The sequence below is a fragment of the Pteropus medius genome, unplaced genomic scaffold (genome assembly GCF_902729225.1).
Source record: "Pteropus medius unplaced genomic scaffold, Ma_sr-lr_union100, whole genome shotgun sequence".
NCBI lineage: Eukaryota > Metazoa > Chordata > Mammalia > Chiroptera > Pteropodidae > Pteropus > Pteropus medius.
Genome location: NW_024342257.1, coordinates 2998377 through 3015929, shown reverse-complemented (window position 1 = coordinate 3015929; position 17553 = coordinate 2998377). Strand labels below are relative to the sequence as shown.

The 17553-nt window shown below is 32.3% G+C and overlaps 1 protein-coding gene across 11 annotated transcripts in view; it reads left to right on the top strand.

The window, feature by feature from the left end:
- The window catches only part of DIAPH2 (diaphanous related formin 2), a 939022-nt gene that overhangs the window by 348656 nt on the left and 572813 nt on the right, over positions 1-17553 (top strand). For all 11 annotated transcript variants that reach the window (XM_039859137.1, XM_039859172.1, XM_039859127.1 and 8 more), the window contains one exon: positions 16514-16615. In XM_039859137.1, the coding sequence (XP_039715071.1) occupies positions 16514-16615 (102 nt within the window). The remainder of the gene's footprint in view (positions 1-16513; positions 16616-17553) is intronic.

The following is a 17553-nucleotide window of genomic DNA, read 5'->3' as shown; positions in this document are numbered from 1 at the left end:
TTTCTTGGTTTGTTTCAAATACTGTAGGAGAACTCTAATTAATCTCAAAGGTTTGGTGAATTTCTAAAAGTTTTGATTTTGAATAACCTGTACATGATTTGCCTTTGCTTTTCTCCCAGATTTTGCACATGTCGTTCTATCCCTTAGGCTTCTTTCATATCTTTCAATACATAAACCTCTCCTTCTCCTAGAAATGCTCTTTACTTTCTATACCACCATGAACATTCCATTCGTCATCTTCTCATATGTACTATGTTGTTCATAGCTTTTTGGAATGTTTTTTTAAAAATGATCTTGGCATATGATGCTGACATTTTGAACTATATAGAAGCATTGTCTGTTTTAGTCATTCGTTCAGTTCTTTTAGGGCCAGTCAGATCATGATATAGCGTTCTGTCTATATGATAATTTTTATCATATTATGTGATTTGGTGGTATTTTAAATTAGGGTTTGTGAAATCATTAGACTGACCTTCTCTGCAGGGCTATATGGAGGGGGTGAGCAGTCCATGTTAAGCTTAGTGTGTCCGATTTATGGATTTCCCCTTGATGGGTTAGATGTGTGTTATCTCAGAGATTTCTGAGAATTAAAAGAGCCAGCCCAACCTCCTTTATTGAACCAAAGATATTTATGAAAGTAAGTACAAGGATTCCATACAGTATCAAAACAATACTTATATACAGTTATGATTAGTGGTAGGCATTTCTGCCAGTGCTAAACAGTTGTCATAGATTACTTTGCTCTAAAAATTCTTTTGCACTTAGAGGTAAAAACTATCCTATTGTACACAGCTCCTCTGGGCCTCAGCCGCCTATTTTGGGGGAGCATGTCTCAGCCACGAGAATATTGATGTTCTCCATTTGTCTAAGTGCATGCAAGCAGTAATTTTGGCACATAGGATCCAAAGGGAGCAGCTACTATGTCCCATTTATACAACTTCTATGTTGTATATCATTTAAAAAATAAAAGTCTGACTACTTTGAGATGAAGAGAATTTCTGTTGGTGATGAGCAGCATCACACCTAGGGAAGCTTTTGTTACTGGTTCCCATAATCCATGAAGAACATCCGAAATAGTATAAACACAACAGCTGCTTCATGGGATACATATAGTGTTAAGATATGCTTCCCCTTTGGACAAGGGACATGCCACATGTTTAGTGAAGGGTTGAGCTTTCCTAAACAGGAGTTTGGGAACGTTTACTTATATCTTCCTTAGATCCTGAATGTATTGATTCCCCTTATCTGATCTTATGCCCAGTTGTCTTCATAAGGACCATTATGTCAAGTGTCATAAAAGGGGCAGACTTCAGAGGGTGAGTAATTAGTTGATGATGGAACGAGCAGCCACATAACAGTAACTAGGTGGAGTGGGACTGCATCTGAAGTGAAACCAAGATTCCCCAAAGCAATAAACTCTACCTAAACAACAACAACAACAACAACAGTAAAAACAGTCATGAGATAACAAAAGTATTTGGTCACCCAATATGGATATATTGTGTTTTGTATGATGATTTGTACTCATTTTATTTTTGTGAGATTTGGCTTTGGTATGTATTCAAATCCTCTCTACATATCTAATTCATTGCTTTGTATTTAGTGGTAAAATTTGCTCAGCAAATATTTACAAATAAACTAACTCATGTTGCTAGTTGGGAAAACAATTTTTAAGGATTGCAGGGGAGACTGTTACTAGCTTTATATCTGTTAGAAACTCAGTGTCCCAGGCCAAATATATTTTAAGGGTTATTTTCATAGATAATTTGAATAGTTCTTTGAGGGGGAAATATTTCAAATAAAATTTGCGATTTGTTGTATGATTTCTTCAATTTTTGGTTAACTAACTCCTCTCAGTTTGTGGTTCAAATGAATGCCTTAAACATAAGAGTTATTCAGTATCATATGATTGTCTCTTACCTCATTCTGTTTAAACTCAATGGACAATTCTCCATGTAAAAATGGATGAGATATTTGAAAGGGTCCACAAAAAAACAACAATTATTTTTTCCTTTTTAAAAAAGTTTGAAATAGATGAGTTTAAACCTTGAGGATTATTACTTAGACTGTGGAGGAAAAGTAAACTGAAGAGTATATTTAGACATTGCAAATGTGAAGAGTCACATTTCAGCTGATGACCAGCTGAAAAATGTCCCTGACTGGCTCAACAGAAAAAAAAAAATCATATTGAATTGAATCAGATGAACAGAAGCCTGTCACAAACTGAAGTTTTAAGACAGCAATGTGAACTCTCCCAGAGTGATCAAGAATACCTGAGGACAGAAGATTGCATTAAGTTCACAAAAGGATAATTTGTGATACTTCTCTAATATGTGGCTGTATGCATACAGTTCAATACATAGCATTAATAAAATGTAACCATATATGCCCGCATCACCAGTGTCTATGAAGCCCATTTGTTTACCCTTTCTTCCCAGAAGAAACCACTGTTCTGAATCTTGGGTTCATCATCCCCTTGTTTTTCTTTATAATTTTGTCACATATTATTGACTATATTCCCTGTGCTATACATTACATCCTCATGACTGTTTTGTAACTCCTAATTTGTACTTCTTAATCCCTTCCCCACTTTCAGCCATCCTCTCAAATCCCCACTTCTATATGGCAGCCATCAAAATGTTCTGTATCTATGAATTTGTTCCTGTTTTGTTTGTTCATTTATTTTATTTTTTAGATGCCACATATACGTGAAATCATATGTTATTTGTCTTTCCCTGTTTGTATTAAATGCACCAATCAAAAGACATAGGATGACTGAATGGATATGAAAACAAGACCCTTACATGTGCTGCTTATAATAATTCATCAGCCTTATTTTTAGACTTTTTGTTTTCATGTCTGATTAAAAAAATCTAATCTCAGGCCATGTAGGCATTCTTATATTTCCTCTAAAAAGTTTTAAAGAGATTGTCATTTACTTTTAAGTCTTTAATCCACCTAGAATTGATTTTTGTATACCCTGTGAGGAGCAGTTTCAATTTCAATTTTTTTACATATAATTATTTTCTCAACATTATCTTTTAAATAATTCATATTTCCCCTAATTTTTATAATGTTGCTTCCATCATATATCACATTTCTAAGTATGCGTGACAGTTTTGGGGGCTTAAATTTCGATTCAATGGCCCATTTGTCTATCCCTATGTCAATATCATACATTCATTAATTATTATATAAGATTTTATATGTGGTAGGGGAAGTCAGTCCACATTCTTGTTCATCAGAAATGTGTTGCCTATTCTCTCTTCGTTTAGTTACATAAATTTTATCAGCTTGTTAAGTTCCAATAACAAAAATTCTGTCAGGGTATTTGATTGGAATTGCATAAATAACCTGGACAAATTTGGGTATATTAAAATCCATGTGATATTTGTTTCTTTCTATCCTTGAAAATGACATGTGTGTCTCTTTATTTATATCCTTTTTAAAGGTTTTCAAAAACCTTTCTTGACACCTTCCTAATTTATCCATTGTTCCATATTTTTAAAAATTAAGTTAGACATTATTTTTACCATTTAATATAATTTGCTTAGATTTACTCACATATTTAACTTATGTGTACACCTTCTTGTATGACAGAACCTTTAGGATCATTTTACTTTTTACTGAAACACTTGTTTTTAAATTACCTGTAGTGAGATGCTGGTCATAGTAAATACTGTTTATTCGTTTGATGATCTATTTATTTCACTCTTGTTGTTAAGAGGTATTTTCAATGGATATATAATTCTAGCTTGCAAATTATTTTCTCTCAGTAGTATAAGCAAATTATTTCATCATATTTTGGCTTCGATTGTTGTTAGGCATGCTGTACTCAAATTAACATTTCCTGATGGTAACCTGCCTATCCTATTTTTTTGATCTTTTGTCCTTGGTGTTCTATAGTCTCATTATGATGTGTCTTGCTGTAGATTTCTTTTATTCATCCTTCTATTTATTCTGATTCATTGGACTTCCTGAATTTAAAGATTGTTCTATTTCATCAATTCTGGAAAATTATTAACTATTTTTATTTAAAATATTCTCTTTCTCCCATGCCCTTTATTCTTGCCTTCTGTAAATCCAATTGAGCATATTTTAAATATTCTCACTGAAATCTGGGTTTTATTTGTTTGTTTTTACATCTCTTTCATATTTTGTCTTTATGTACTGTACTCCAACAGGTGTTTTTCACACTTATCTTCCAATTTATCAATTGTTTATGGTTTGTCCATAATCTTCTGTTTTACCTATCCCAGTGGATTTCTAATGTCAGTTATTATATTTCTTATATCTAGAGAGTCATTGTTTTTCAAATATTATGTCTTATGTCTTTATAAGTTTAATTCTCTTTGTTTTTGCTGACTCTTACTAATGCTTGCTTCTTCCTGTGTTATCCACATTTTTATTGTGAACTAATGATTGCTGAATCATTATCTGTGGAAATATTTTGAAACTGAGGTTTAAAGGTACTCTTCTTGGAAATTTGCATGAATTACTGCCAGGTGTCTGGGAGCAGTACAGGGAGTAATCACTTTAAATTTAAATTCTCAGCATGTTTTTTTACAACTGGGTAATTTAAATTCTGGCCAAAATCTGCATCAAGGCTGTTTTGTGGTTAGAGGGTTATAGGGGATAAACCCCTTACCCCCAATCCCGGAGTCATGGGAAAACAGATGAGATTAAGTACTGTTTTTCTTTGAGAATAGGCTTTGTTTTTTTCTTTAAGGTAAACCATTCACTGAGGATATTATCTGTGACAGTTTTAGATTTACATAAGGAACTGAATCAGTCCCCTCATCTTGTGAAAGGCCTAGGCTTTGTGTACCATCCTATGTTTGAAGCCCATTAAAGCTAAAAACTTTAGACCACTGGAGATAGAGATTGGTAGATAGGGCAGTCTGGATTAGTGTTATCTTTTTTCTTTCCTTGAGGGGAGGGTGTAAACTATGGGAATTTTCCTTCATATCCTGGCAACTAGCTTTTCATCTAAAGGCATTTTGAAAGAAACTTATGTGTTCTATAAACTGACAGTACCTAGTCAATTGGACTACTCAATGGATTAGGGTAACTAGACATCTAGAAAAAGAAGTCTTTTCTAAAGTACCTTTCAATGACTCTAATTGGGAAGTTGGGAGAAACATATTAGAATACTGCTAATCTCCCACCATGTTCAGGTTGGTGTATTTTAAGTTCCACAGATGCCAAATGTTGTTTCTGCTTAGTTTAAAAACATGTCAGGTTGACATGGATGCCTGATATAACAAAATATCCAGTGTAGTATGGATATTTCATATTAGCTTTCTGTTCCTTTAATATAGGGATAACTGTATACTTTTGTGTTTGTTTTGGATGCAGGCATCTATAACCAGTACTTAGACGAAAACAGAGAAGTAAATACTGAAGGATAGCCAATCAAGTATGACAGTTTCTATTACAAATCTTTTGAACTAGTTAAAGTATATTACAAATCTTTTGAACTAGTTAAAGTGATTTATTGGTACTATAACGATCTTGGAAATAGAAGCAACCTTGTGTTTGTGTGGATTATTTTCCTAGACAGTGAATTCTTTCTACCTTCGAACCTGCCTAGGAGTGGTGGCATTCTGATTGTAGCATTAAATTATATGGGCATTCTGTTAGTGTGCTAGTGTTCATAGTCTGCATAGAATTGCCTCATTTCATATACCCAAACAAAAATCATGGAAAAGAAGCACTAACTTTTGAAAGTGGAAATGATTGTGTATAGCATTACTTACATCCCTGTACACTAGCATGAAATTTCCAGATAGTCTTTCAGAGTAGTCTGCATAAAGCACATTGAACTGTTCTCATTTCAAGATTTACAAGCTGTTAGCACTCTTCAAACTCTATAGTTATCCCAGATAGGTGTCTTGACTCTTTGGATAGGATTCAGCTTTGGAAACATCTATATATAATATTATATAGTAATGCACCTTTGCGTTTGTTTGTGGCAATTTGTCATAGTCATGATAAGATGATATCTAAAGAAAGCAGAATGTAGCATAAACAGGATATTGTACAGCTCTCACCAATTTTAGCTAATACAAATTTATTCTATTATGTACCTGAGAATATTAGTTTGGCCTCTTATGATGAGAAGATATTTTATGTTTTATTTGAAATATGTTAATTTAAAATACATGAAAGGCATAATTTGTAAAAGAATATTAATGACATGGATACCACTTGTATTATACTTAGGAGGAATATATTACATTTAGATCTTTAGACATGGGCATGTATGTCTCATATGCTATTCAATATTTATAGTGAGTCATTCTGCATGTTCTATATTTTTTAATTCTTAAAATTACCTTTTAGGTTTAATATGATTTCTGATTTTTGTTTTTGAGTACAAAGTAGGATAAACAAAATAGAAGATAATTAGCATCAAAGGAATACTTTTGATAATTATCTTTAGATTAACTGTAAATCATAAATCATTGTATTAAGCAATACATTTTTTCTTTGCAAACAGGATTATGATTTCAGTGGGAATTGAATTTTTTATGTACAAAGTAGTCACATTTTTTTATTTTATAATTATAGAAGTTGTAAATATGTCTGTGATTTCCATTAATCTACTACTGAGCTCGAACACTTTAAATAATTTAATTGAACTTCAATTAGGAAGTGTTTAGATACCATGTGATTTCCCTGGCCCAGATTTTTGGTCGTATAATGTAAAAGAAAGTTTAAACCCAAAAGAGATTTTGCTGGGAAGAATCATCAGAACTTGCGACTGAGTGATAATTGCCAATTTGAAAGCTTAGAAGATGGATAGGATGCAGTCCAGTTGGCAGAATGGGGCCATTAGGAAAAGCTGATAAGAGGCAGAGATGAGGGGTCAGAATGAGGATGAATTCTCCTTTATATTTGTTTAATTTGAGTTAATGATGGGACAGCTGGGTAGGACTTTCAGTTAGCAACATGGAACTTGAAGATGGGTTAGAGTGGTGAGTGCTGGAGCTGTTCATTTGGTGTTATTAGTGCTGAGATGATATTTTCTTTGGAGAGTCTATGAGCCTTCTAGGGAATTAATGTGAATTAATGTGAATTTAGAAGAATTCAGAAGAATTTCTTTAAGAAAAGTTTTCCTACCTGGGCCAAGTTGAAGATTAAATAGGTAGGAAAGGTTTCTAAAGGCTGTCTCTTTGTAAGACACAATTGTTATACTTCCAAGATTGAATGTTCCCGTCAGGTTTTCAATGCTTGTGTATCCCTTTATCAAATACTTTTTTGTGTGTAAGAAGTGGCTTCATGAAGAGGGCTAGAAAAGCTCCATCTACATTTTTGTCCAGCTAATCAGCATTTTAACATACTCTCGTAGGCTGTTGGAGTCTATTTTAGGAGTTATAAAAATGTTAGGAATTTCAAACTAAAAGAAGAGAATTGTAGCATGACCACTTAACAAGAAATGTATTTTGGATAAAATACAACACAAATTACTGTCAGTCATATGTTGATTATGGTCTCATTGTGTAGACAGGTGTGTACATGGCCCTTTTGGGCCTGTAATCTTTTTGAAGGCAGGCTCTCCAGTGCTTAACATGGTGGTAATCACATAGTTGGCAGCCAGTACATATTAGCTGAATGGATGGATGAAACACAAAATAAATATAGAACCAGGCCTGGCATCAGAGTTTTTGCCATTTAACTCAAAGCAAAGAACAAGAACACATGAATGTATTATCAGAACATTAAATATATATGCCATAAAAAAGTTAAAAAACATATTACAAATTATAATAGTTAAGGGATTTAGTTTTTTGACCAGGCAGAATGGAGGAGGATTGTGTTAAGATCACAAGGATTTAACCGAGACTTTAGGAAATATCACTTATCTGGAATTTTTAAAATATAAAATATTCGTCAACATAAATAAAAATGATAACATATGTATATATCATATATGTAAATTATTGTATATATACTATAATAGCACTTTTAAAAGAATTGATAATACACTTTTAAAAAGAAATATTGTCCCTGTATATGTAGGGAATGTTAGACTTAATCATAGTGAACCTAACTCGGCTCTCCTATTAGTAAAATGACTTAATGAGATAGAATACAAAAAGGAAAGGTTATGTTTTGGCAAGATGGAAAGGGCATTATGGTTCAATACCTCCACTTAACTAACCTTTAAGTGTGCAATTAACATTTAAAGGAAATAAAGTTTTGGCAGTATTATAGAGTAATTGCAGAAATGTAAAAAGTAGTTAAAAGCACATAGTCTTTTAGGAGAAATTCCTTCAGATAACAGTGACAGTCATCAGAAAGTGAATTTGTGATGCATAGACGATAAAGAAAAATCTGCTAATTTGGTGACATAGTTACTGCTTTCCCCTTCGTTGTTTTCTTAGTGAACTTCAGCTCATTGACATTTTCTAGGATGAAACTTACATATTGACTGAGAATTGATTTTAAACACAAATTTTGAAATATTTGAAAGAAGATGCTCAGTAGTAAGTGAGAGCAGCAGAAGGGAGAAATGGAAGGGCTTGTGCCTATCAGGATATTTGCCTATCAACTCACAGTTTGTTAGAATCTAAGTTGTAGTTTAAAATTTATAATTTCTAGCCTCTGCTATTATGAATGACTTTCCCCTTGCAGTGTAGAGGGTGTCTGAACTCATCTTTGCAATTTATTTAAAGAATATATGTAGTGGTACTAATAAGGCACCTAAAGTCAAAAGCTATTTTACATTTTTTAAGTACAGAGTCCCTGGGCGATATGATTTTTAAATACTGACCCAATCCACATCAGTGCACCTGTATTTTGCTTGCTCTTACAGAACTCCAACTCCTTTCGAATCCCCTACTTTAGATGTTTCTAGGGATCTCATGGAATGTCTTACACATTCCATGAACTAATGTGCCAGCTTCCATGTACTGACTGTGAGTGATTTTCCTCATTTCCTGTTTTGAACCCTCTCCTAGAGAATACTGTGGGGAGGGGGTAGGAGTTTCCCATGGGGCACAACTGTTATGTACTGAAGCCCTCTAGGTGCCAAAGGTGTAGGCTGTTCTGTGGCAAAGTATGGAAACATGTGTTTCTTCCCTTTTCTCCTTTTTAAACTTGATTAGAGGGTAGTACCAAAACAGTGCTTGTCACACAGCTTCCCTTTCCACAGCACTCAGACATATGACTGTGTTGGGGATGAGTAGACCAGGCCTAGAGATGCATCTGTGAAATAAATATACTGCACTCAGAATCACTTCAATCCTTTCCAACCCATACACTTTTTTTTTTTTTTTTTTACTGGGCCCAGCCTTATTGTGTGATAAACACTCCCCTTCTGTCAGGCAGGAGATTTCTCTCACAGGAGTCCTCTTCATTCACCATAGAAATAGACTTACGATTGATTCCCAGGACTTTTCACATTAGTCTCAAACTGTGCCTTGAACCCCTACATTTTTTCAGTTTCTCTTGACATGCTTCTGATCAGTAGCTGAAGAGGGAAGTAAAGGCAAATGAATATTGCTATGTCTCTCTCCTCTGTCTTAAACCCTTTCCTCTTCTATTCACGAATTTATGAGCATGAAAACATTACAAATTTATACTACACTTTTGTCTATAAAGTTTAGTATGTATGTAAAAAAAATAGATATATTTAAGCATTGGCTATGCTGACCACTTACAACATGGGATTCTAGAGGAAGCTGACTCATTAAGCAATAAGTAGTATAATAGTAGTCGGTGTCTGTTACACATGTGAGAGAGTGAGTTTTATTCCAAACCTGAGTTGAAAATAGAACCTACTAAGCATTGGCAGTTATATAAGCTTATAACTCAGTCATGAAACAGTATCCAGAATCAGGATACATCTAAGCCCACTGACTGTATTAAATATTTCATATAGCTGAACAGAGAAAGAAAAGATGTGTCACCTACTGTGGAGCTTGCATCCTGAAGATGAGTTAACAGGTTACCTGTAGCTAGAAGAGAAAGAAAATAATACATTTCATATTCTGAGCTAAATTTTTATTTTAGGCTTTATTCATTCTGCAATACTTCTATTCACAGTTAAAACTTAAAATTGAGGTGGAAAATTTAAAATATGAAGAACTGATATTTTCATGATTTTAATAATGTTCCTAATCTTTCTAATTTAGTTTCTCTGTAGTAAAAATTATGCGGGTAACCAAACTGAGTTTTTGTTTTTCTTAATAATAAACTTCAGAAAAAAACCATTAACAGAAAAATTTTACAAAATAATTGAGTAATTTGCAAATATCAAAAAATATTCTGGAATATAGAAATAATACCTTGGTATTTACTTACCTTTTCATTCTATAAAACATATTAGTGAAGCAAAATAATGGTTGTTCTTAATTTTATTTGGTTATACATATATAGTTATATCGATATCAGTATTTTAAGTCAATGAGCAAGGTATTTTAAATCTGTAGTCTCATCAGTTACGCAGTAGGTGCCATTGCAGGTCTAGAGCTTAATGGAAATGCAAAATTGAGTGGGAGGAGAGAAAAGATAAACAGAGAGAACAAAAGAGCACTTAGACTAGAGCATTTGATAGTTGTTTCCCCTGGGACTTAGGCTATATGTTGTCTACTCAATTTTTGTTTTTAATGTGGAAAAATTTATAACATAAATTTACTCATTTTTAAGTGTACAGTTAATTGATATTAAGTATATTTACATTGCTGTTCAACCATCACCATTATTTCCAGACTTTTTCATCATCCCAAATAGAAACACTAGTTAAGCAGTAACTCCCCATTCACCTCTGTCCCCAGACCCTGGTAATCACTATTCTGCTGTCCCTAAGATTCGTCTCTTCTAGATACCACATATAAGTGGGTTGTAAAGTATTTGATCTTTTGTGTCTGTCTTTTAAGGTTCATGCATGTTTTAGCGTTATCAAAACTTCATTCCTTTTTTGGTTGAATAATATTTCTTTGTATGTATATACCACATTTTATCAATTCATCTGTTGATAGACAAATAGGTTGTTTCCACCTTCTGGCTATTGAATAATGATGCTATGTACATTTGTATACAAGTATCTGTTTGAGACCCTGTTCAAGTCTTTTTGGTATATACCTAGGGGTGGCATTATGAGGTCATATGGTAATTCTATGTTTAATCTCTGAGAAAACACCAAACTCGTTTCCAGGGTGACTCTACCACTTTGCATTCCAATCTGCAATCAGCACTGTATGAGGATGAGGATTCCTGTTTTTCTGCATCCTCAACACTTGTTCTTTTCTTTTTTTTTTCTTTTCTTTTCTTTTTCTTTTTTTTCTTTTCTTTTCTTTCTTTCCTTTCTTTTCTTCTTTTCTTTCTTTTCTTTTCTTTTATTTCTTTTTTTTTTTTCTTTTCCTTCCTTTCCTTTTTTCCTTTTTCCTTCCTTCTTCCTTCCTTCCTTTTCCTTCCTTCCTTCCTTTTTTTTCCTTTTTTTTCCTTTTTCCTTCCTCTTTTCCTTTTTTCCTTCCTTTTTCCTTTTTCCTTTTCCTTCCTTCCTTTTCTTTTTTTTTCTTTTCCTTTTTTTTTTCCTTTTTTTTTTTTCTTTTTCTTTTCTTCTTCTTTCTTCTTTTCTTTTGATGTTTTAAAAAAGTTTATATGAATGACTTAGAGAACAGAGACATCCTGATTAGGGACTGGATTACAGAGACCTCCTGGACATTTAGGACTCAGAGGTGGAACTGAGGATTACACTAGGTTTATTGAGGCTTTTTCCATTTTATCGAGAGCCGATTGATTTGATGACCTTTCTGATGAGTGAGGTATCTTCCTAATTTAACTTGATTTGTTTTGATAGTTTGTGTTTCTAAGAATGTGTCCATTTTTCTAGATTGGGATTTGTTAGCATACAGTTATTCATAATATCTTTTTGAAATACTTTTTATTTCTATAAAATTGCATGTTTCTGGGAATTTTCCCTTTTCTTCTAGGTTAGCATTTGTTAGCATACAATTATTTGTAGTACCCTCTTATAATCCTTGCTTATTTCTATAAAATTAGTAGTAATGTCCCAAATTTTATTTTAATTATTAGAGTGTTCTTTGTTGTTTTCTTATTCAATCTAGTTAGATATGTCAATTTTGTAATTAACTTTCAATTTTATTGATTTTTCTTTATTCGTTTTCAGTTCTCTATTTTTTTTTTTAAATCTGCCCCAATCTTTATTATTTTTTTTTTCCTGCTGCTGGTTTTGGTTTTAATTTGCTCTCCTAGTTCTTCGAGATATATTGTTAGGTTATTGATTTTAGATGTTTCTTTTTTAATGAAGATGTTTATTGCTATAACTTTTCCTCTTGGCACTGCTTTTGCTAAATTCCATAAGTTTCGGCATGTTGCGTTTTCATTTTCATTCATCTCAAGGTATTTTTCTGATCTGTTGTGATTTCTTTTATTACCCATTAGTTGTTTCAAGAGTGTGTTGTTTATTTCTGCGTATTTGTGAATTTTCCACTATTTCTGTTATTTCTTTTTAGTTACATTCCATTGTGATCGCAAAAGATACTTTGTGTATTTCAATCTGTTAAAATTTATTAAGAATTGTTTTATGGCCTGACACATGTTCTGTCTTGAAGAACGTTCTATATGCACTTGAAAAGAATGTACATTCTGCTGTTTGGGGGTATAGTGTTTCGTATATATCTGATAGGTCTAATTGGTTTATAGTTCTCTATTTTCCTGTTATTGTCTACTTGTTCTCTATTCTCTTGTTATTCTGTCTATGTGTTCCATCCATTATTGAAAGTTGGGTATTGAATACTCCAACAATTATTGTAGAACTGTCTATTCCTTCTTTAAATTCTGCCAATTTTTACATCATATATTTTGGAGTTCTATTCTTAAGTGGGCATGTGTTTATAATAATGATATTTTCTTGATGGGTTAAAACTTTTATTAATATGAAATATCCATCTTTGTCTTGTGTTACCTTTCTGATTTAAAATCCGTTTTGTCTGACAATAATATAGCTACCTCAGCTTCAATTTTGGGTTGCTATTTACATGGAATACCTTTTTCTGTCCTTTTGCTTTCAACATCTTCGTATCTTTTTATCTAAAGTGAGTCTCATTTAGACTCCATGTAGATGGATATGTTTGTTTTTATTTTTATTTCTTTTTAATTGTAGTATAATTTCATGTAACATATTAGTTTCAGGTATATAACATAATGATTATATACATTGTGGCATGATCACCATAATAAGTCTAGTTAACATCTGTCTCTGTACATAGTTATAGAAATGTTTTTTTCTTTTTTTTCATATGATGAGGACTTTTAAGATTTACTCTTAGCAACTTTTGAATATGCAATACAGAATTACTAACTATACCACTATATTGTACATTACATCATGATGTATTTATTTATTTTATAGCTGAAAGTTTGTACTTTTGATCTCTGTCACCTAATTTGTCTCCCCACTCCCGGCCCCCAGCAACCATCAATCTGTTCTCTGTATCTATGAGCTTCTTTTATTGTTTGTTTTTGATTCCACATACAAGTGAGCTCATATGGTATTTATCTATCGCAGTTTGACTTATTTCATTTATCATAATGTCCTCAAGGTTCATTTTTGTTGTTGCAAATGGCAAGATTTCATTCTTTTCTTAGGGCTGAATAGTATTTATTTTACACACACATGCACAAACACACACACACACATACACTCCATATCTTTTTTAATCCATTCATCCACTGATGGACACTTAGGTTGTTTCTATATCTTGGCTATTGTAAATAATGCTTCAAAGGACATAGGGGTGCATATATATCTTTTTAAATTACTATTTTCATTTTCTTTGGATAAATACCTAGAAATGGAATCATTGGGTCATATGGTAGTTCTATTTTTAATTGTTTTGAGGAACACCATGCTATTTTCCATAGCAGCCACATCATCAATTTACATTCTCACCAACCATGTACAGTGCTTGTTTATTTTTAAATTCTGCCAACCTCTTCCTTTTAATGGGAGAGTTTAACTAATTTACATTTAAAGTAATTATTCATTAAGAAGAGCTTATTTCTTCCATTTAGTTGTTTTCTGTATGTCATGCATACTTTTTCTTCTTTAATTTCTCTATTACTATCTATTTTTGTATTTTTTTTGATAGCCTGCTATTTTGTTCCCATCTTTATTTCTGTATAATTGTTAGTTATTTTTCTTAGTAGTTGCCATAGGGATTACAATTTATACCTTAAATTTACAACCTAGTTTTAATAGTGCAAAATTAATTTCGGGAATATATAAACACTGTTCCTTCCTATGCATCTCTGCCCTTCTCTTTTATATTGTTATTGTCACAGATCACATCTTTATAAATTGTATGCTCATCAGTGTAGGTTTATAATTATTTCTTTATGCATTTGCCTTCTAAATCATATAAAAAAGAGTTGCAAACCCAAAGTGCAATAACATTGGCTTTTTTGTTTACTTTTATAAGTACTCTTTATTTCTTTTTTGTTTTTGGAAATGGATTAGTTTAGAAATGGCTTAGTTTCTCCTTCATGTATGAAGAATAGTTTTGCTAGATATAGAATTCTTAGTCAAAATTATTATTATTATTATTATTATTATTATTATTATTATTTATTTTAGGATTTCAGATATGTTATCCTACTACTTTTTGGCTCCCATGGAAGAAATCAGATATTAATCTTTTTGAAGATCCCTTGACTGTGGCAATTAATTTGTTTCTTATTGCTTTAAAAATTATTTTTCTATGTTTTGACAATTTGATTAGAAAGTGTCTAGTGTGAATCTCTTCGATATTCTGTTAGGAATTGATGAGCCTCTTGGATATGTACATTTATGTCTTTCATCAGCTTTGGGAGGTTTTCAGCCATTATTTCTTCAAATATTTTTTTTTCTGCCCCTTTCTTTCCTGAGAATCCTATGATGTACGTGTTGGAATGTTTGATGGTCCCCCAGGCTCTGTTTATTTTTCTTCATTCTTTTTTTTCCCCGTTTCTCAGACAATTATTTCTATTTCCTTATCTTCAAATTCACTGATCCTTTTTTGTGTGTGCATAGGCAATGCTTTCCTGTTTCTTTGCATACTTTTGTATTTTTTTTTTATTGTTGAGAACTATACATTTGAGTATATTGCAAAACTGGAAATGTGAGTCTCCTACTCCTTACAGATGCTGATTTTTGTTTGCTGAGGGATGTAGGCATTTATTTGTGACTTTTTCAGACAATTTTTGCAAAGTTTACATTTCTTGTATGTAGTTACTGATGTTTGGGTTTTATTATCTCTACTGTCAGCTAGTGATCTAACAAAGATTTCCTTAAATGTTTGGTTCCAAAAAGCAGGAGAGGAGTTTCTATGTATTTAAATCTTCTGGTAGATGCCATTAGAGGAAGCTGCTGCAGCCTGAGAGGATTGAAACCAAGGGAAGCATCTTCACTGGTCTGTCAGGGAGCTGCCAAACCAACCAAAATATACAGCCCTAAATTTTTAAGGACAAGATCCCCACTGCCTACCTTGGTATCTGCCAGCCCCTCCAAGAACTCAGGCACTATTGTCATAGTGGTGCTGAGGAATGGAAAATGGCATTTGTTTTGTGCATGTCATTCTCTTACCAGAGAACAGCAGTATTTCTCTTCATGAAACACTTATTTTGTCGTTAAGTATTAATCAGGTTCCAGAATTATGAAATAGTTTTTTTTTAAATCACTCTTTCCAGCTCTGTGGTTGCTTTATTGGAAGGACCAATCCCTGGAACTTCCTTCTCTGCCATTTTGTGTCAACCCTACTTTCTTAAATCTTGTTTCCTGCTTCCCTTCTGTTCATATGTCTTTTTAAAAATCCCATACAGGTCCCTTAAAGGTTGGTTGCAGGCTAATGTAATGATAATTAGAACTGTACCAAAATCTAAGGTGAATTAGGTTGAGATAAATTAATCGGTTTTGATTATCTTGGACATTAGATTTGAGCATGCATTACTTTTGCTGATTCTCCATTAAAGTAGAAATGCATTGTGTATTTAAATATAAACATTGTAAATAATGAGGGATTGGTTTTATAGGCTTGATGTGGTTTATAAGATTGAAAAGGATTTCAAATTTTGCCAATTATGAAGAGTTGATTTACTATTATTATTATTGCACGAGTTAATTTCTACATAGTATTTTTCTGTTTCCTGTATGGATTGACTAATTATCATGATAGAAAATAAATTTTAAAATTATGTATTTAAGTCCAAGAAGTTTAGACAATTTGTTGCTATATGATGTCATTTATGCTATATGATCTTTTTATTTAACATTTATATTGCCATAGCGCATAGTAATAGAATATATTTATATGTTTATTCACATTAAATTGTAGTTCATTTTTTAGTTAAATTTTTAGGAAGAAGGTGTGGAAACCCTTGTACTCTAACAGAACCACAGTCCGAAATTTATATTCTGACCTATTTTATCACTTTTAGAGTTGTTAACGCATGCTTAATAATTCTACTAATAAAATACTAAATTTTTATACTCATTTCTTTTTAGAACCTTGTAAAACACCTTCCTGAGCAGACGGTACTCAATGAATTAGCAAAGCTGAAGAATGAATATGATGACCTTTGTGAGCCTGAACAATTTGGAGTCGTGGTATGTATCTAGCATACGTCAGCTTGGAAGTAACCCTTGTCAGAAACAGTGAAAATAATTTTAATCGTTGATTTCTTTTTTACTGTACAACAATGTAATTTAATATAATATTGGCCTTCAGAACAACATCCTTTGTTTTTCTGTTATTTGTCATGGTATTGAAAAATAAAGAAATTAAAATTTATATTCTATAAAATATTTCAAAATATCTCATGAAAACTCCTCCATACCGGTGCCAATATTTAATCCTATTAATATATGAAAAATAGTATATATATTATTGTATTGTCTATTTTTACTTGTATTTAGATCTTGATGTCAGCATTTGCCCTCCCCCCCAATATTTAGACTAATAAAAATGGTAGTAACTAGGTAAATATTCTAGGGACTCTGTGGTATATATTATGTCAGAAAAAGCACAAGAACTTTTAGATTTCCTATAGAGTGTTATTAATTGATGGAAAGCTTTAAATACACTGTTTCAGCTGGAAAGAAAAGCTCATAAATACACATTATGCTTTAGTGTGGTTGGTTATATCATTATCAAAATGTATTATATTTCCTTATTCTCTCTTTATTTTAAGGGGTACAAAAGATGACTAGGTATAAATTATATATTAAAGAATATAGTTATATATTTTAAGTACTCTCCAAACCTACTATTCAAATAATTGCCTCAAAAAATAGTGAGAAAGAGGGCATGGTGATTTATATATTTCTTAGAGAAAAAAACTTTTTGATTTAGGTATTCTCTATAAGTTTGTTGTCTATATGAATAAACAATTCTAGTACAGCTGCCAGCTTTACCCTGGCTTCTTGACCATTTTCCATTTGCTTATTAAGACTTAAAATTACCATCAGTCCTAATAGTCAAACACTGTGTCTGCTTCATCCAACATATTTTATAATCTGTTTTTTCTAACTTTTTAAAAAATAAG